The 17,808-nt window shown below is 59.4% G+C and overlaps 3 protein-coding genes and 1 long non-coding RNA gene across 4 annotated transcripts; 2 read left to right on the top strand and 2 right to left on the bottom strand.

Moving 5' to 3' along the window:
* Nucleotides 1-1,030: 1,030 nt before the first annotated feature.
* On the top strand, nt 1,031-9,605 carry LOC125345291 (taperin-like). The gene is given in 5 exon segments (XM_048337512.1): nt 1,031-2,406; nt 2,408-2,905; nt 8,371-8,599; nt 8,696-8,802; nt 9,069-9,605. Coding segments are annotated over 5 exon segments (2,253 nt in total). The 5' UTR covers nt 1,031-1,050; the 3' UTR covers nt 9,132-9,605.
* On the bottom strand, nt 3,727-17,156 carry LOC125345294. Its single transcript, XR_007209719.1, has 3 exons — nt 17,145-17,156; nt 4,223-4,226; nt 3,727-3,861 (listed from the first exon to the last, which is right to left on the bottom strand). It is a non-coding gene; the product is annotated as an uncharacterized LOC125345294 (long non-coding RNA).
* On the bottom strand, nt 10,686-12,091 carry LOC125345293 (Sjoegren syndrome nuclear autoantigen 1 homolog). Its single transcript, XM_048337514.1, has 3 exons — nt 11,981-12,091; nt 11,626-11,825; nt 10,686-11,235 (listed from the first exon to the last, which is right to left on the bottom strand). The coding sequence occupies exons 1-3, from the start codon at nt 12,030-12,032 to the stop codon at nt 11,128-11,130; spliced, it is 360 nt and encodes a 119-aa protein (XP_048193471.1). The 5' UTR covers nt 12,033-12,091; the 3' UTR covers nt 10,686-11,127.
* Nucleotides 12,031-15,592, top strand: LOC125345292 (anaphase-promoting complex subunit 2-like). Its single transcript, XM_048337513.1, has 4 exons — nt 12,031-12,357; nt 12,622-13,244; nt 13,357-13,422; nt 15,460-15,592. The coding sequence occupies exons 1-4, from the start codon at nt 12,031-12,033 to the stop codon at nt 15,473-15,475; spliced, it is 1,032 nt and encodes a 343-aa protein (XP_048193470.1). The 3' UTR covers nt 15,476-15,592.
* Nucleotides 17,157-17,808: the final 652 nt, after the last annotated feature.

Here is a 17,808-nt window from a genome sequence, read left to right as displayed (position 1 = left end):
CTGACTAGGCATGAGCCACCAGCACCCAGTTCAAGCTAAACTTTGAAGTGGTTTTCCTTGTAATTATTTTAATTTTGTGTTCCATGTGTTTCATTTTATTTTGACAGTTTGGAATTGGGCTATCTAAGTGTTGACCTGCTAAGCATAAGATGGAGGTGTTGGGGCATGCCTGTAAACTCTCTCAGCACTTTGGAGGCTGAGGAAGAAACCCTGGATTTCTCAGATCCTGTCCACTAGGAGGCCAGTGCCTGCAGCGTGTGTGGCAGCACGGAGCCAGCCTGGAGGTGGGAAGTTATACCCGGGGGTCGCTGAGGTGTGGCTGCAGCGCGCACCGCGCCTGAGCCCGCTCTTGGGACCCACCTTCGCTCTCGCTTTGCCAGGGACCTGCCAGGCCTGGAGCCTGCCGTGTGCAGGAGGCGGCTTCTTTCTTGGGGCTTCCACGTACCGGTCCTGCCCTGGTGGAGGCTGACCCTCGAGGTTCGCACCTGGAGGGTCGGAGCTACCCAAACCGGGCTGGCCCGGGAGGCGCGTGTCCACGACCCACAGGTGTCCCACCAGCCCGGTGGCCTGTGGCCCGGAGGCGAGAGGCAGGTGCAGCTGCTCTCGGCGCAGGGAGCGAGAGGGGTGGGTCCCCAGGGGGTGTGCCAGTCCTGGGCCCACCCAGGTCAATACAGGTGCGGGCTACCGGGGTCGGCCCCGCGGCTCCCCAGGCCCGCGTCCGGGGCGTCCCAGTCCCAGCGCGCCGAGGCGGAAGTGGAGTGCTTGGGGGCGGGGCGCCAGGGCCGGGGGCGGCCCCGGGCCCCGCCCCCCGAGAGGCCCGGCCAATGACGCGGGCGGACAGGCGGGGCCCGGCCCATGACGAAGGCCTGGGGCGGGGCCCGGCCGACCGTCCTCCAATCCGCCGCGCCGACGGGCTCCCCGGGGCCGTAGGCGGGGCTCTCGCCCAATGGGCGGCCGCGGAGGGGGGCGTGGCGCGGCGCGGCGCCGAGGGAGGCCGGGTGCCGCGGGTCCGGCCGCCCGCGCAGTTCCGTCGGCGGCCGAGTCCGCAGCATGGCCAGCCTGGGGCGGCCGGGCCCGGCGCCGCGCGCGGCCATGCCCGCCTGGAAGCGCGAGATCCTGGAGCGGAGGCGGGCCAAGCTGGCCGCCTTGGGCGCGGGCCCGGGGCCCGGCGCGGCGTCCGCGGGGTCGGCCGAGCGGCTGGTGCTGGCCGACAGCCTGGGCCCGCTGCGCGAGAACCCGTTCATCCGGCTGGAGTCGGAGCGGCGGCGCGGGGCGCGGCCGGCGCCGCCGCTGCTGGAGCTGTACCGCCGCGTGCCGGGGGTGCGCGCCATCCGCGCCGACGGCATCCTCATCATCGAGTCGGCGCCCGGCTTCGCGCCCGCCGCGCCGCCCGCCGCCGGCCTCCGCGCGGCCGAGGTGGTGGTGTACGAGGCGCCGCCGCCGGGCCGCGTCAGCCGCCTGCTGGAGAAGTTCGACCCGCCCGCCGCGCCGCGCCGCCGCGGGAGCCCCGAGGGCGCCCGCCCCGCGCCGCCGCCCCCGCCGCTCCCCGCCGCGCCGCCGCCGCCGCTCCCGCTCCCCGAGCCGCCCGCCGGCCCGCGCGCGCCCCTCCGCCGGCCCGCGCGCGCCGCGCCGCCCGGGCCCCCCGGCTCTCCCGCGGGCCCCGTCCCGAGCGCCGGCTCGGCCGGCTCCGGAGCGGACGCCGGGGACCGGCGCAAAGACTTCCTGCAGAAGACCGGCAGCAACTCCTTCACCGTCCACCCCCGGGGCTTGCCCCGCGGCCCGGGCCGCCCGCTCCTCAACGGGCCCGCGGCCCCCGAGCCCCACGCCGGCCCTGCCAACGGCCTGGCGCACTCTCAGCCCGCGCCGGGCGAGTGGAAGCCAAAGGCGGTGTCGGGGGAGCCTCCCCTCCCCCCGCCCCCCAGCCCCGGGACCCCGAGTGCCACTCCAGCCGCGTCCCCTTCGGTCCCGGCGCCCAGCCCCGTCAGTGCCACTCCCAGCCAGCGCCAGTGGGTCTCCGCTGCCACCAGCGCCAACGACTCCTTCGAGATTAGGCTGGCCCCCAAGCCGGACCTGGAGACGATCCCGCCGGGGGACGTCCAGGCTCGGGCCCTGGCCAGCCTCCGAGTGAACTCCCGGAACTCCTTCCTATTCATCCCCAAGCGCAGGGCCGCCGGGAACCCTCCCCCCGGGGGCAGGCAGACTGCCGAGCTGCCAAAGGGAGAGGTGGGCCGGGCCTCTCAGCGCCAGAAGCTCGGAGACCAGCTGGCGTCCGGAGTGGATGGTGCACCTGCCCCTGAGAGAGGCCTCTCGGTAGTCCAGGGGCCGTGGACCGTCAGGGAAGGGGGCTGCCCCAAGCCGGCTATTGCCCTCACAGATGGGGCTGTCGAACGGCAGAGGCCATCCTCCTCCTCCCCTCCTTCTGCCGGCCACCTGTGAAACAGAGCCTGGGGAGGGCTTGGGGGTTTCTAGCTTGGCCAAGTATAGCCGGGAATCTGGGAGGCCAGGACTGCCGGTCACATTCATTGATGAGGTGGACTCGGAGGAGGAGGAGGTCCCCCCTCAAGAAGCCAAACTGCCCTGCTCAGGTCTAACTCCCCAGCACCACCTCCACCCCACTAGGCCTGGGCACCCTTCAGAATTCCAGCACCGAGGCAACAACACATTCACAGTGGTGCCCAAGAGGAAGCCCGGGACCTTTCAAGAACCACATTTCAGCCAAGCCAATGGCGAGTCCCAGCCAAGGGAGGCTGAGGCAGAGGAGGCTGCTGGCCTCCTGGGATCCCATGCTGCTCTGGAGAGCACCCTGAAGAAGCGCTATCCTACAGTGCATGAGATCGAGGTGATTGGTGGCTACCTGGCCCTGCAGAAGTCTTGTCTCACCAAGGCTGGCTCCTCAAGAAAGAAGGTCAGTGGAGGGGTGGGGGGGGGGGCAGAGCTAGCAACCGGGAGCCAGCTAGGAGGGGAGGCTTCCTAAAGGCGAACCAGGTCCAGGAAGGAGCCTGTCCAGTCCTGATGGACCAGGGCACAGCTGACCTGCAGTGCACCGAGGAAGCCTGGAGGGGAGCGCTGCCTGGGAAGTTCAGAGCTTCCTGCCAGTTCTTAGGGCTCCATTAGGAGTCAGCTGGGTAAACCTGGCCTATGGCTGGACGGTCCGTCCACCTGTGACAACCAACCGGGGTCTGTTGGCTGGGCCCCGGCCCTGGCTTTGAAAGGTAGCCTGGTTCTGTGGAGTTCTGTCCTGTGAAGGTGACCAGAGCCAGAAACTAAGGGAGAGGACAGGCAGTAGGAAGCCAGTGATATCCACTGGGTCTTTACCCAGAGACCAGCCTGGGAGCACAACCTGGGAGCTCTCCAGAAGGCACTTGGCCTGGAGCTTGTCAAACCCTGGATGTGTGTAAGCACGGACCGGGCACTCAGGCTGTATGCCAGTCCTGGTCAGGAGGACCCTTAGGGAGAGAGAACCAAGTATGACCGTTCTGGAGGCTCGTAGCTGGCCAACCAGGTGAGCTTTACTTCCAGGCCAGCTCTGACCAGTAGCCTGGAACCCTCTAGGTACAAGGAAAGCGTTCTTCAGATTCTTCCTGGTTATTCCAGGGTTTCAGTTTGTCCCCTGGGGCAAATTCCAAGGCCAGCCCTGCGTGACTCCCTGTCAGCTGGTACAAGGCAGGTGCACCTTTCTCTGGTACTGAGATGGCGCCTGGGGTTCCATTCCAGAGTCCAGCAGGTGTCGGCTCCCGGAGTCACTGTTCCCCAGTTTCCTGGGGCAACAGAGTGGTGATTGTGCCTTGTGGCCTCTTGTAACCAGTTGTGTCATTTTCTTTGTTTTGTGTGTCTCTCTTTCCTTCTCTCCCTCTCCCCCTCCTTCCCCATACTGCTAAGCAAACTAAGCAAGCATAGTCCCTGGAGATTCCTGACCGGGGAGCGTCTTCTCCCTGCCCCATCTCCTCTCCTAGGTCCAGGTCAGCAACCCTCCTGCTGACCCAGTCTGCCAGGTCAACCATCGCAGAGTGCACGGGGGGTGGGGGGGGCAGGAGGGGGCTCCTGTGGGGAAGCGTGAGGCTCTAGCATCCTTTTGGTGGGCATGGTCGTGGCTCTCCCCTGCCACCATGCTCTTTATCCCAAGCCTTTGACATTGACGCCAGCACAGCCCTACCTTCAGCTCCTCTTGTCTCCTCCTGCCCCTGCTTTTTGAATCTGATCTTGACTGCTCTGTGAGGTGAACCCTCCTATGCTGGTCCTGGAAGTGATGTCATGATCATGTCCCTCGTGTAGGAGAGTTACGATAGCATCTTTGGTGTAGGTGAGGAAACTGAGGTGCGGGAGGCTGGTGGGGCAGGAGCTGAGTTGAAGTTCCTGGTCCTAGAGCCCTTGTCCTAACCTCAGGTCTCTTGCACCACAGCACGGCTTTCTCCTAGCTGTTTCTGTGCTTGAGGGCTTCTGCAGAGGGCCTGGCCATGCTTTCCTGAGCCTGGGGGTTAGTCGTGGCTGGGTTGGGGTAGGAATCAGGAGCTGAAGAGGTCATGGGAGGCGGGGGGGAGGGGGGGAGACCGAGCAGCAGGCCTGGCCCTCAGCCTTTTCCTGCCTGTGGTCTCCGTGCCAGCTTGAGGGAGTTGGGGGTCCAGATGGACAATGCCTGTCATGGCCAAGAGGTCTAGGCAGGACCTTCCTTGTAGCAGTACCATATACTGGTGTACCAGCTGCCTTGCCTGACAAGAGCCGGTGCTTGAGAGGGAAGGACAGAACGAGAGGCTGCTTGGGCTTTCCAGAACAGCAGAGGGTGGGTGAGGACCTCAGGCACTTGACACTTTTCCTGACATCCCTCCTTCCCGCAGCCCTGGGACCTAGTACTCCAGCAAGGAGAAGGGACCCTCCCAAAGCACTCCAATGGCTATTCCTGCAGCCCTAGCTTTGGTTCCAAAGGCTGTGCTCTAGCCGGTGTTGGTCAGGGTACTCCCTTCTTCGCCCTGAGGAGGTAGGTGGAGTGGGATACAGAGCCAGGGGACCTAGAGGTAGGCTGCTTGCTTGATCCCCCAGGCTGGGTGACCTCAGGGCAGGGGTGAGAGAGGGTACAAGGGAGGGGCACCTCTTCTGTGGGCCACCTAGCAGCTGATGGAGTGGGGGTGGGGAGCCTGCCCTGGTCTGGCAGCTTCTCAAGATGTTGTCATGCCCTCATCTAGCCTCAGGGGCTACGTTGCTGTCTGAACAGTGAGGGTTGCCTCTGCGCCGGCCAGTGCCCCAGAAACGTTCCCCTTGAGGTTATCTGTTGGCAGCATGGACAGATGGCCTGTCCCTCCCCGCACGGTTTCAAGCTGAGTGCTGTTGGGTGTGCCAGCCCTGCCCTGCCCACTGCTTTCCTGGCAGATGGCCGTGTCCTTTAGCCCCTTCTCACATCGGCCTCCCTCCCTCCTTTGGGGCTCCGAAGCAGCAGCCGCTCCTCTTTGTGGAGAACCACCTGTCTTGGCTCCTACTTGTCTGGCTCCTTCTTCCTCTCCCTACTTCCTGGTCTGTGCCCCACCCCAGCATGTCAGTGTCCTCTGGGTTCAGTCATGGACACCTAGGCCTCCACCCTAACTTATGCGGCTTGGCTGTGGGTCTCTGTGTGACCTCCCTGTGTGGATCCAGGCTGCTGCTGGCCCATCTGCTCTGCCAAAGACACCGCCTCCCGCTAGTCTGGACCCCTACACGTGGCTGACACGCTTCCCGCCTCCCTTCCCCACAGGAGTCTCCTCTCACTTGTTTTCCTTTTTCTCCATCCCTCCTTCCCCCAATTCTTCAGGTAGGTGTCCTCTATGTTTTTTGGGTTTTTTTTTTTTTTTTTTTGGAGCCTGCAATGCTAGAGATGGACTGGTCCCTGCTCTAGGCAGCTTCTCCTCTGGCACAGGGTCTTCCTTGGATGGGAACTAACTAGATTTGATTCAAGGAGACAGCAATGGACATCCCAGCTGTGCAGCCCTGGTCTAGTGTCCTCTTCTGGGACAGCTGGGGGGCATTTGGGGGATGGGAGGCAGCAGGTGTGCTTAGGAGAGTAGGGGTAGGGCCAGGTTGAACACATACCTCTAGCCAGGCAGGTTAAGCCCAGCTTCCCAGCCCTGAATCTAGGGTGGATACCCTTCAGTAACCCAAGCTGGGTGTGCATGGGCAGGACTGGTTAGGGAGAACAAAAGGGCCCTGTGGAAGCTGGAGGTTTCACCCCCACCTGCCTGCCATGCTGGGTGGTAAGGGCAAAGTCTCTCAGTCACTGGTGTACAGGCATTTTAGTTTCAGGCCCGGGCCACTCTTCCTATCCCATTTTGTTGGCCTGCAGTCTGCAGATTGTGCCCCAGCTCTGGCAGCCTGAGTCACGAGATGTCCTGTAATCTGCTGACCTGTGCTCTGAGTGGGAGGGAGGTCTGTGAGACTCACAGCACTGGCCCAGCAAGGAGACAAAGGAGGCAGGAGGCCTGGGCCCCGGCCGGGGCAGACAGGCCCGTGAACACCCCCACACACTCCCAGCCTGGCCAGGCTGTGCCAGCCTCGATGCCCACGTGTGCCCAGCCTCCCGCTTGGAGTTGGTCATGCGGACTAATGAGGGCATGCTAATCCGGCCAGGCCCCGGCAGCTGGTCCTGGTGTGTTCCCAGCCATGGGGGATGGGCCTGAAGGGCATCACGGACCCGGGGACGACCTGGAGCCCCTGTTCACTTTGGGGCTTTGGGGCGGAACCCAGCCTGTCATCCCTCTGTGCCTTAGGCTGCACCTGAGCTCTTGTCTGGGACGGCTAAGGACACCATTCCCAGGCTGGCTGGCAGTGGGGGCGGAGCCTGTGGCTTCAGGTGGCTGACCCCTTATTTGTGTCATATTGGGGTCCCTGTCTCATGGGACCACAGCTGGAGGATTGGCTGGGCGCTGAAGGCAGGACAGGCTAAGGACAGCATGCCTTCATATGACAGTAGACATCTTGCACCTTGTTTTTTTGTCTGATCTGTATCCTCATCTCTGCAGAAGGCCAGGGCGTTTGGGGTAGCTGTAGCTCTGTGTGTGAGCTAGCTCAGGCTCAGCATATCCCCAGGTCCTGGAAGGGAGGGATCATTGGAGAGGGGAGAGGCCAAGTATGGCCCTTGGTGAAGAGAGGCAGGAGACAGGAGTGTGTGTGTGTGTGTGTGTGTGTGTGTGTGTGTGTGTGTGTACACATTCCTGGGTGCTGGCTCACAGGCAAAGCCTCCTGCATCTGCTGGACCCTGTGGGTTCCCTGTGGCCATGCCAGGCTCCCCATGCAGCCTCAGGGAAAGCTCAGCCCTCCTGCCAGGTCCTCACCCGTCCTAATGGGTCTAGACTGCCCTGGGACTGTCTGATGATACTAGTACTGTCTGGGCTGTCAGAGACTACTCCTGGTACTGTCTGTGGCTGTTCCTGGTGCTCTGTCTGGGCTGTCTGGGGGCGCCCTGGTACTCTTGTCTGGGGCCGCTCCTGCCTCTGGCTCCTTCCAGGGGAGAAGGAGGAACTTGAGCTGGCTGCCGGTGTCCTGTGCCCAGGAGTTTAATATTTCGACAGCAGCCCCAGCAGGGCTGCTTCCATCTGCTGTAGGCTAGTGGCTGCTCATATTCATTACTGACCTGCCGGGCCCAGAATGAGCTGGGCGGAGCAGGCATGGGGGAGTTGTGGGAGCCGTCCCCACCCAGCAAGCCTGGCCTCTGGGTTCTTGCCCCAGTGCTGGTGGCTCACTGGGAAGATGCTGAGAATGCCCACAGCCCTCTACTCCTGCCTGCCCTGCTGCCCGTGTAGCCAGTGGCCCAGACCACTGGAAAGGGGGAGAATTTGTTTGGACATAAAAGTCTAGAGCTTAGCTGGGCACCAGTGGCTCACGCCCGTAGTCCTAGCAACTCGGGAGGCTGAAATCTAAGGACTGTGGTTCAAAGCCAGCCTAAGCAGAAAACTCCCCATGAGATTACTATCTCCTATTAACTACTCAAAAACTGGAAGTAGCGCTGTGGCTCAAAGTGGTAGAGCAAAAAGAGCTCAGGGACAGCACCTGGGCCCTGTGTTCAAGCCCCAGGATCGGAAAAAAAAAAAAAAAAGGTAACTTCTAGAGCTTGTGTGGTGGGCAGCAGTCTGGGAGTTGGGGCCGCTGTACTTTAGGCTGTGGAACCTCTCACTCAGCCTGTTAAGTGGGTGATGGCTCCTGGTGCTGCCTCCCTACTGCTTGGCCTTTTGGTGGTGTGGTGCCAGGAAGCCAGAAACATGGCTTTAGGAACGTGGAGGGGTGGTAGGATTGTGCAGCTCCAGGTAGGAGGACTTCTTTGTCTGCTGCCAGTCTCCCAGTGACAGTGGGGCCGTTCAGCCTGTGCCTAGCTGCATGGTGGGGCCCCTGCTGACGGATGTCTCTTGCTCCCAGATGAAGATCTCCTTCAATGACAAGAGCCTGCACACAACATTTGAGTACCCTTCCGAGAGCTCCCTGGTGCAAGAGGAAGAGGCAGAGGAAGAGGAGGAGGAAGCAGAGGAGGAGGAGGAAGAAGAGGAAGGACCTGGCTCAGAGAAGCCCTTTTCTCTCTTCCTGCCCCGAGCCACGTTTGTGAGCAGTGTGGGGCCCGAGAGCCCCCAGCTCCCAGATGGCAGCTCAGGTGAATGTCCATCTGTTGTATGGGCAGCCTGGGAGGGAGGGGGTGGGGCCTGGGCTGCATGTCCATGTGCCCATGCCTATTCTACTTGGCCCACAGGCCTGTCCTGCTATACTCCAAAGCACTCCATGGCCTTCAGCAAGTGGCAGGAGCAGACACTGGTTCAGGTTCCGAGTGAGACAGAGCCTCCACTGAAGGAAGCCATGGTGAGCCAGGCGGGGCTGGGGGTGGACACTCAGTGCTAAGGGCTGTGGGGAGGGGAAGCTGCACTGAAGGAAGCCATGGTGAGCCAGGTGGGGCTGGGGGTGGACACTCAGTGCTAAGGGCTGTGGGGAGGGGAAGCTGCACTGAAGGAAGCCATGGTGAGCCAGGTGGGGCTGGGGGTGGACACTCAGTGCTAAGGGCTGTGGGGGAGGGGAAGCTGTACCTGGGCAGGCCCCACCAGTGGGTTACATTCTGTCCTTTTTCTCAGCTCACACCGGCCAGTCAGAACGACCTCTCCGACTTCCGCAGCGAGCCAGCCCTCTATTTCTGATCTCCGGCACTGCCAGGACTGCCAAGTCTGAGCCTTGGGTGGTGGCCCTGGGAGCCAGACTGTGCCCAGGAGTCCTACCCCCGTTTCGTACCCCCGTGTACCTGGCTGTGCTCCACATTCCTTCCTGTGTGTCCTCTTGGCCAGGTCTGTCTGACCCATTTAGGGTCTCCAAGGACAAGTGGGGAGGGCTGAAGTCCATCCAGTGGCCTATCTATCTGTGACCAGGTGAGGGCCTGAGCAGATCCCGCCCCCGACTGCCCTCTGTCCACTGCCAAGGCCGCCTCGAAGCCTCCTGCCGCCCTGTTCTCAACAGGCCTTTCTGGGGCAAGGAGCTGTCCTGGTTGCCTGTTTCTTGCAGGACTCGAATCCCCAGGCCCCTTGTCCCTCCTTGATGGAATTTAGCCTACCCTTTGTGATAAATGGCAGGTTTGTTTCTTGCCTCTGATGTTGGACCCAATAAACTGCATTGGATAAGGCTGCCTCTCCCTCTCCTGTGTAGCCCAGTGGGGACACGGTGGGGAGCCAGCCTGGGTGTCCTCTACCAGGGAACGTGAGGTGACCCATTTGATGTTCTTGTACCTTGAGGTCCTGCTGGTCCATGGTCTCTCTCCCACCTCCCTAAGTTGTCACTGGGAGATAGGAGCTAGGCCTGCTGTACACGGTGTTACCATGTCTGGAACTCTGTGACCTAGAGACCTAAATCCCAGATAGATGGGTGTTTCAGTTATCAAGTCTTAAGTGGCTTTACTGAGAGACCCCGAGCCTGGTAGGGACCAAGAACAGGGCAGAACGTGTGCCGCCATGAGTGGAGCTGGATGGTCTTGGGCTTTTTTTTTTTTTGCCAGTCCTGGGCCTTGGACTCAGGGCCTGAGCACTGTCCCTGGCTTCCTTTTGCCAGGCTAGCACTCTACCACTGTAGCCACAGCACCACTTCCGGCTTTTTCTGTGTATGTGGTACTGAGGAATTGAACCCAGGGCTTCATGCATGCTAGACAAACACTCTACCACTAGGCCACATTTCCAGCCCTGGAATTCTTTCTTGCTAGGCTCTTGCCTCCTGAACACAGGTATCCTCTCCTGGAGAATTCAAGAAGACATATCTGCCTGACCAGGATCAGGAGTGAGTGGGTTTGGTGTGGTTCTCTAGGAGGTCAGGTCCCACCAAGCAGCACCTGTGCAGGCTGATCGAAGTAGGCAATAACTGGTATGACGTTAAGGACAGAGGTACAGCAGGCCTGGCATCAACAGTGGTGCATCTGGCTAGAATGGGTATGGGATAATACAAAACCCCTCCAGACACCCGATGTGTTGGGCACCAGGGTGTGTCACAGCCCCTCACGTGGGTGGGGGTGTGTGCTGGAATTGGAGACCAACAGCCCTGCTGGGACAGCTGAGGGTTGGGGATATTGTATATAAGTGGAAGTCCTTGCTCTGTGTTCTGACATCAGGGACTAAGCACAAGGAAAGTCACTGCAGGTCCTCTGTCCATAGCTACAGTTCTGCAGGTGCCTGGTGCCTACACTCTATAGACAAGCTAGAAGGTTATCACAGAAATGTGCAAAAACAACCTTTATTGACCACAGACTATAGGGTGGGCCCTGAGGTTTGGGTTCTGTGGTAAAGGAGGCACCCTCCCGCACTTGCCTGGCGTGGACCCCTGCTGGCTAAGAGGCGACGATGAGGGACTTCTACAGTGGCAAAACTGGAACCAGGACTTCCCTGTCCCAGGGCCTCTCTCGAGGTCCCTGGTAGAAGTGACACAGAACCCACTGTCCTCATGGCTCTTGTGAGTACAGAGGTAGTAACAACCCTCTCTACCGCCGTGGGCTGTGCCTGGGCCTTTTCTTGTCACTCAAGGCAGCTGCCCCTCTGGGCACCCAAGACAGTGAGAAGATATGTGCCACAAAGAATAACTGTGTTTTAAGACAGATATGTGTGTGTGTGGGGGTGCATATCTGGGGTACAGCAGAGACAGGGCCTAGTCCACTCAGCCTTGTCAGCTGTCCTTGCCGCCACTGCTCTTCTGGTCAGAGGCTGTGGCCTTGGTCAGATTCCCAGCTTCTCTCTTGAGGACACTGAGCAGCGTTTGAGAACTCTCCAGGATCTGGGGTCACAGAAAGGAGAGGGGTGCTGCTGTCCCACTCGTTGGAAGCAACACCTCCACCCACCCGGAACCCTGAGCTCCCATGGCATGGGAGAATCGATTATCCACTCTGCAGCCAGCCGGCCACGGGGCGGCCAGGGCCTTCTTTCTCCCTCCAGCATCTGTCCCACACCTCTTCCCACCACAGAAAACCTGGCTGGATGAGCACCGGCCTACCTCGTGCGCTCTGCACTGAGCAGAATGAACTGCAATAACGGAGGGCCCAGGACACAGTGGGCCCCACGGAGCCCCGGTCCCTCCTATAGCGGTTTCGGCTCTACAGTGGGCCTGAGCGCTTCCCCAGTGCTGGGTGCCGGGGAGGCCTATGCAGCTCACAGCCGGGAGCCCCACCTTGAGGTAGGCGGCCTCCGTCTCCTCGATGGTCCGGTCAAACTCGTTGCGGGAAGCGATCTTGCGCGCCAAGTTCTCGTTGACGCGGGCCAACTTCTCGGTCAGCTGCCTCACCTCGTTCTGCAAGCGCTGCTTCTCGTCCTCCTCCTGCTGGATCTGCCGGCACAGCTCATCCCGCTTCTGACACAGCTCCTCGATGCCTAAGGCGGGCGGGGAGACGGGGCTGGGGGCCGGGGCGCAGGACCCCGGGGTGGGGAGGCGGAGGCCCCGGCGCCCGGCTCGCGCAGGCGCACCGCGCGGCCCCGGGGGCGGGCGGGGCCCCCCGCCCCCAGCCCCTCCGCACCCCGCCGCTTACACTTGACCAGCTCGTTGTTGTAGTTCTGCAGCGCCGCGCCCTGCTGGGTCATGGCCGACGCCGCGCTCCCCGTTCCAACCGCCGCCCGCGGAGCCCCCCGGACGCATGCGCCTGGCCCGCGCCCGCGTCTCCCCGAGTGGCGTCATCGCCCCGCGCCTCTGGCGTGCGTCGTGACAGCGCGCCACGCTCGGCCCTGCGTCACTGCCGCGCGCTGCGCGGCGCCGAGACGCGCTGGGCGGGCCCGGGGGCTGTGGGTGCAGATGGAGGCCGACGTGGCGGCTGCGGCCGGGGTCGCCGACTCCGTGCCTGGACAGGAGCTCTTGGTGGCCTGGAATACCGTGAGCACCGGACTGGTGCCGCCGGCTGTGCTGGGGCTGGTGAGGCCTGAGGAAGGCGGGGCGGGGCGGGACGATGCGGGGGGGGGGGCTTCCCAGGGCCTTGCGCGCCTTAGGGCGTCCACCCGCGGCTCGTGCCGCCTCCCCCTCCTCCCCGCTGGGTTCAGATCCCCTAGCCGCCCTCTCGCAGCGCCGGCCACTGCGGGCGCGGCTGGCTTTCCTCAGCTTCCCCGGGGTTCTAGAATGCCCCTCCCTTCGGCCGCGCCCACCCCTGCGTCTACACCGTGAGGTTTTCCCGCACTCCAGGCATCCTCCCGGACCTGCGGTGCGGTCCCGCCCAAGGAGGAAGAGCTCCGTGCGGCCGTGGAAGTCCTGAGGGGCCACGGTCTGCACTCAGTCCTGGAGGAGTGGTTCGTGGAAGTGCTGCAGAACGACTTGCAGGCCAACATCTCCCCCGAGTTCTGGAATGCCATCTCCCAGCGGGAGAACGCGGTCGACGAGCCCCAGTGCCTTCTGCTGCTCCTCGACGTGTTTGGTCTGCTAGAGAGCCGCCTGGATCCCTACCTGCGTAGCCTAGAGCTCCTGGAAAAATGGACTCGCCTGGGCTTGCTAATGGGCACTGGCGCTCAAGGGCTTCGGGAAAAGGTCCACACCATGTTGCGGGGAGTCTTATTCTTTTCCACACCCAGGACCTTCCAGGAGATGGTCCAGCGCCTCTATGGGCGCTTCCTGCGGGTCTACATGCAGAGTAAGAGAAAAGGTGAAGGAGGCACAGACCCAGAACTAGAGGGGGATTTGGACAGCAGGTATGCCCGCCGCCGCTACTACCGACTCCTGCAAAGCCCTCTGTGTGCAGGATGTGGCAGTGACAAGCAGCAGTGCTGGTGCCGCCAGGCACTGGAGCAGTTCCACCAGCTCAGCCAGGTCCTGTAAGTACTGCCAACCTGTGACCATGCCCCTGTTCCTCCTCATGACTTTCCTGCTCCCCTGGGTCTGGCTGGCCTCTGAGAGAACAGGTGAACTGACTGATGTCTCTTCTAGCTCTCCTGACAGCCAGGGACATGACCATAGGTATCCCTGTATAGCAGGTTCACACCCAAACCTAGGCATCTTCTGTTACTCCCCAGGGCTTTTCAGCTTTTCACTTGCTAAGAAACTACTGATCTATGTCTGAATTAGATTTCTTTTGATTCCAAACTTCCTGTGCTCTCTAGAATTCTAATTTTCTTTTTAGGTCCTGAAAGTCATACTTAAATTTTTTAAAGTTTATTTTCGTTTATTGTATGTTATAAAGGTGATATACAGAAGGGTTATGGTTACATAAGTCAGATAAAGAGCACATTTCTTAAGCCAAGCGCCAGTGGCTCACACCTGTAATCCTAGCTACTCAGGAAGCTGAGATCTGAGGATCGAGGTTCAAAGGCAGTCTGGGCAGGAAAATCTGTGATACTCTTACCTCCAATTAACCACCAGAAAACCAGACGTGGCACTGTGGCTCAAATGGTAGAGTGCTAGCCTTGAGCTAAAAAGCTCAGGGACAGCACCCAGCCCCAGAATTCAAGCCCCAGGACCGACAAAAAAAGAAACAAAAAAAGTACATTTCTTTTTGGACGTCACTTTTTTTTTTTTTTTTTTTTTTTTTTTTGCAACTCCTGGGGCTTGAACTGTGGGCCTGGGCTCTGTCCCTGAGCTTCTTTTACTCAAGGCTAGCTAGCGCTCTGCCACTTGAGACCCAGTGTCACTTTGTGCTTTTTCCCTGGAGTTTTTTTTTTGTTTTGAGATAAGAGCCTCATGGACTTTCCTGCCCTGGCTGGCTTCCAACCCAGATCCTCAGATCTCATCCTCTTGAGTAGCTAGGATTACAGGTATGAGCCACCAGTGCCTGGGTTTGACTTTTTTTTGTCAGTCATGGAGCTTGAACTCTGGGCCTGGGCGCTGTCCCCTGAGCTCTTCAGCTCAAGGCTAGAGCTCTACCACTTGAGCCACACCACTACTTCTGGTTTTCTGGTGGTTAATTGGAGATGAGAGTCCCACAGTCTCTCCTGCCCAGGCTGGCTGAACCATGATCCTCAGATCTCAGCTTCCTGAGTAGCTAGGATTACAGGCAAGAGCTACCAGCACCCAGGTTGAATATGTTTTTTTTTTGTTTTTTTTTTGGCCAGTCCTGGGCCTTGGACTCAGGGCCTGAGCACTGTCCCTGGCTTCTTCCCGCTCAAGGCTAGCACTCCGCCACTTGAGCCACAGCGCCGTTTCTGGCCGTTTTCTGTATAATTGGTGCTAGGGAATCGAACCTAGGGCCTCGTGTATCCGAGGCAGGCACTCTTGCCACTAGGCTATATCCCCAGCCCTTGAATATGTTTTTATAGACTCTTAAAAGTCCATAGAGGATTTTGTTTTGTTTTGTTTTTGCCAGTCTCGGAGCTTGAACTCAGGGCCTGGGCACTGTCTTTGAGGCTAGCGTTGTACCACTTGAGCTACAGCGCTACTTCTGGCTTTTTTTCTGTTTCTGTGATACTGAGGAATCGAATCCAGCGTTTCATGCATGTTTGGCAAGCACTCTACCACTAAGCCACATTCCCAGCATTTTTTTTTTTTTCTCAAGTCTAGCACTCTACCACTTTAGCCACAGCGCCACTTCTGGCTGTTTTCTGTATAGGTGGTGCTGAGGATTTGAACCCAGAGCTTCATGTATATGAGGCAAGCACTCTACCACTAGGCCACATTCCCAGCCCTCCCTTTTTTTGTGTGTGTGTTTCAGAACTAGGACTTGAACTCAAAGCTTGAAAGCTGTCCCTTGGCCTTTTCACTCAAATCTGGCACTCTCTTTGGCCACAGCTCCGCTTGGGGCTTTTTGATTAATTGTAGAAATGAATCTCACAGACTTCCTTTCCAGTGCTCTTGTCCTTCTAGCAGCTTTGCCCTATGACCCTTGGTACATTTGCCCACCCCAGGAGGGCTGGGGGAGGTATGCACTAAGCCGTTGGTATGTGGAGTGTGTACTGTACCTGCTCTGTAAGCAGGACCGTGCTGGGGGAGGGGCAAGTGGGGGTGGGGAGCCGGGACTCAGGCGTATGCTCTGCAATGCAGGACTGTGTGGGTGAGGGACAGATGTGTGCTACAGGTGCTTCATGGACAGGACTCTCCTCTAGGCACAGGCTGAGTTTGCTGGAGCGGGTCAGTGCTGAGGCGGTGACCACCACCCTGCATCAGGTGACCCGAGAGAGGATGGAAGATCGCTGCCGCGGCGAGTACGAACGTTCCTTTCTGCGGGAGTTCCATAAGGTGAGGATCCCCTCCCTGCGACGTCTCCTGGTGGTGGCAGAAATGTGCTTTTGGTAGACCTGATTCCTCCTACTAGAAGCAGCTAGAATGGGAAGGCCTGGATGGGCCAGAATTGGGTGGTGGGGTTGCCTTGGTGTTAGGTAAGGCAAGCCCTGAACCCCAGTGACTGGGAGGAGTCTGTACAAAGTCCTGTGGCAAAGGCCAGAGTCCCGGGGGTGCTTACTCAGGCTGGAGTGGCAAAACCGGGCTCTCTGGAGGGCTCAGCGGACAGACCCCTCCTCTTCGCTGTCCTGAGTGTGGGTTCATTTGGCTGTTTGCTTATGTACTGGCCTTCAAGCCGCCTCAATCTCTGCATGGAGCCTGGGGCCGCTGGGCTGTGATTTGTTTCTGTCCCCAGCATTGAGGAGCTGTGGCTATGTACACTGCTCGTTTTACTCCTGGCCCCCCACTGCTTCCGGGTATCTGTCTGCAGTGAGTGCAGGTTAGCAGTGGTGTAGGCCAGATGTCAGCCGTCCAAGGAGGCTCCCTGTGTGTGCTCTGGGTAGTGGTATGGGCAAGGGGAACTGTTACGAGTGATCTCAGTGGTTAGGACAACTGTGGATCTGTGTGGCATTGTATCCTCCTGTACTCAGACGTGATTTCATTGTTGCTTGGTTTGCACAGAGGCGGGACTTTGGCAGTCATATCTGTGGTTCTAAGGGCAGGTTTGTAATACACAGGACACACGTGCCGGCCTCTTACACTAACTAGTGTTGCCTGCCAGAGCATGCTAACGTGCCTAGGAGGATGAACACTTCTGGGGTGTCGGAGTGGGTACCCATTTGGGACCCCATTTTTGAAAGATTTTGATGTGCTTCTGGCCCCAGATGTAGGAGCCCTCGGGGCTCACTGGGTAGGTAGCCGTGACCGTGGGGCACACCCCGTGCCTCACATAGCAGCATCTCCCACAGTGGATCGAGAGGGTGGTCGGCTGGCTTGGCAAGGTGTTCCTGCATGACAGCCCCACCCGGCCAGCATCACCAGAAGCTGGAAACACTCTACGCCGCTGGCGCTGTCACGTGCAGAGGTTTTTCTATCGGATCTACGCCAGCCTGCGCATTGAGGAGCTCTTCAGCATCATCCGAGGTTGGTCCTGCTTGCTTTTCCTGCATTGCCCACCATCTGCTGGTGGCTTTGCTAGTGCCCTTCATGCCTACAGGCTTTCCTTTGCTGCGTTTACCTTCACCTCCTGCAAGGTGGTGAGTTGACCAGAACTGGATCTTTTTTTTTTTTTTTTTTTTGCCAGTCCTGGGGCTAGGACTCAGGGCCTGAGCACTGTCCCTGGCTTCTTTTTGCTCAAGGCTAGCACTCTGCCACTTGAGTCACAGCGCCACTTCTGGCCATTTTCTGTATATGTGGTGTTGGGGAATCGAACCCAGGGCTTCAGGTATACGAGGCAAGCACTCTTTGCCACTAGGCAACCCCCAGAACTGGATCTTGTTCACTGTAGCCCTGGGTCTGATTCAGGACAGAGCTGCCTGCCAGGCCAGTGCTTCTGGCTGTCCAACTTTCTGTCCCTCAGACTGGGTTCCTGCTTACTAGTTCCTGGACATAACTCTCTACCCTTTGGTGTTACATTCAAATGTGTGAGCGTGACAAAGCATCAAAAATAAGGTCCAAAGCTGTGCGTTGGTGGCTCACACCTGTAATCCTAGCCACTTGTGTGGCTGAGATCTGAGGATCATGGTTCAAAGCCAGCCAGGCACAAAAGTCCATGAGACTCTTATCTCCAACAAACCACCATAAAGCCAAAAGTGGAGCTGTGGCTTCAGTGGTGGAGTGCTAGCCTTGAGTGAAAAAGCTCAGAGACAGTGCCCGGGCTCTGAGTTCAAGCCCCAGTCCTGGCACATGCACACACAAAGGTGTCCAGCTCCCGGGCCCTGAGTTCAAGCCCTAGTCCTGGCACACACACACACACAGGTGTCCAGCTCCCCGGCCCTGAGTTCAAGCCCCAGTCCTGGCACACGCGCACACACATGTGTCCAGCGCCTGCCAGGTAGCTCTCACACTAGGTCATTGTGCCCTTTCACATACTATTGCCATTCTTTACTGGCTTGTGCACACATGTCTCTCTGAGGAATGGCACTCTTCCTGCAGACTTCCCAGACTCAAGGCCGGCCATTGAGGACCTCAAATACTGCCTGGAGAGAACTGACCAGAGACAGCAGCTGC

The sequence above is a fragment of the Perognathus longimembris genome, unplaced genomic scaffold (assembly GCF_023159225.1).
Source record: "Perognathus longimembris pacificus isolate PPM17 unplaced genomic scaffold, ASM2315922v1 HiC_scaffold_5472, whole genome shotgun sequence".
Taxonomy (NCBI): domain Eukaryota; kingdom Metazoa; phylum Chordata; class Mammalia; order Rodentia; family Heteromyidae; genus Perognathus; species Perognathus longimembris.
Note: the sequence above shows the minus strand (reverse complement) of the source record. Positions and strands in the feature narration are given on the sequence as shown.

Bases quoted from the DNA above. Each gene is read 5' to 3' on its own strand.
- LOC125345292 (XM_048337513.1), top strand. From the start codon at position 12,031: ATGGCCGACGCCGCGCTCCCCGTTCCAACCGCCGCCCGCGGAGCCCCC. The intron at 12,358-12,621 runs GTGAGGCCTGAG...CCCGCACTCCAG, and splicing joins CGCCGGCTGTGCTGGGGCTG to GCATCCTCCCGGACCTGCGG. The intron at 13,245-13,356 runs GTAAGTACTGCC...TGTCTCTTCTAG, and splicing joins CACCAGCTCAGCCAGGTCCT to CTCTCCTGACAGCCAGGGAC.
- LOC125345293 (XM_048337514.1), bottom strand. From the start codon at position 12,032: ATGACCCAGCAGGGCGCGGCGCTGCAGAACTACAACAACGAGCTGGTC. The intron at 11,826-11,980 runs GTAAGCGGCGGG...CGCCCGCCTTAG, and splicing joins CAACAACGAGCTGGTCAAGT to GCATCGAGGAGCTGTGTCAG. The intron at 11,236-11,625 runs GTGGGGCTCCCG...CTGTGACCCCAG, and splicing joins CGGAGGCCGCCTACCTCAAG to ATCCTGGAGAGTTCTCAAAC.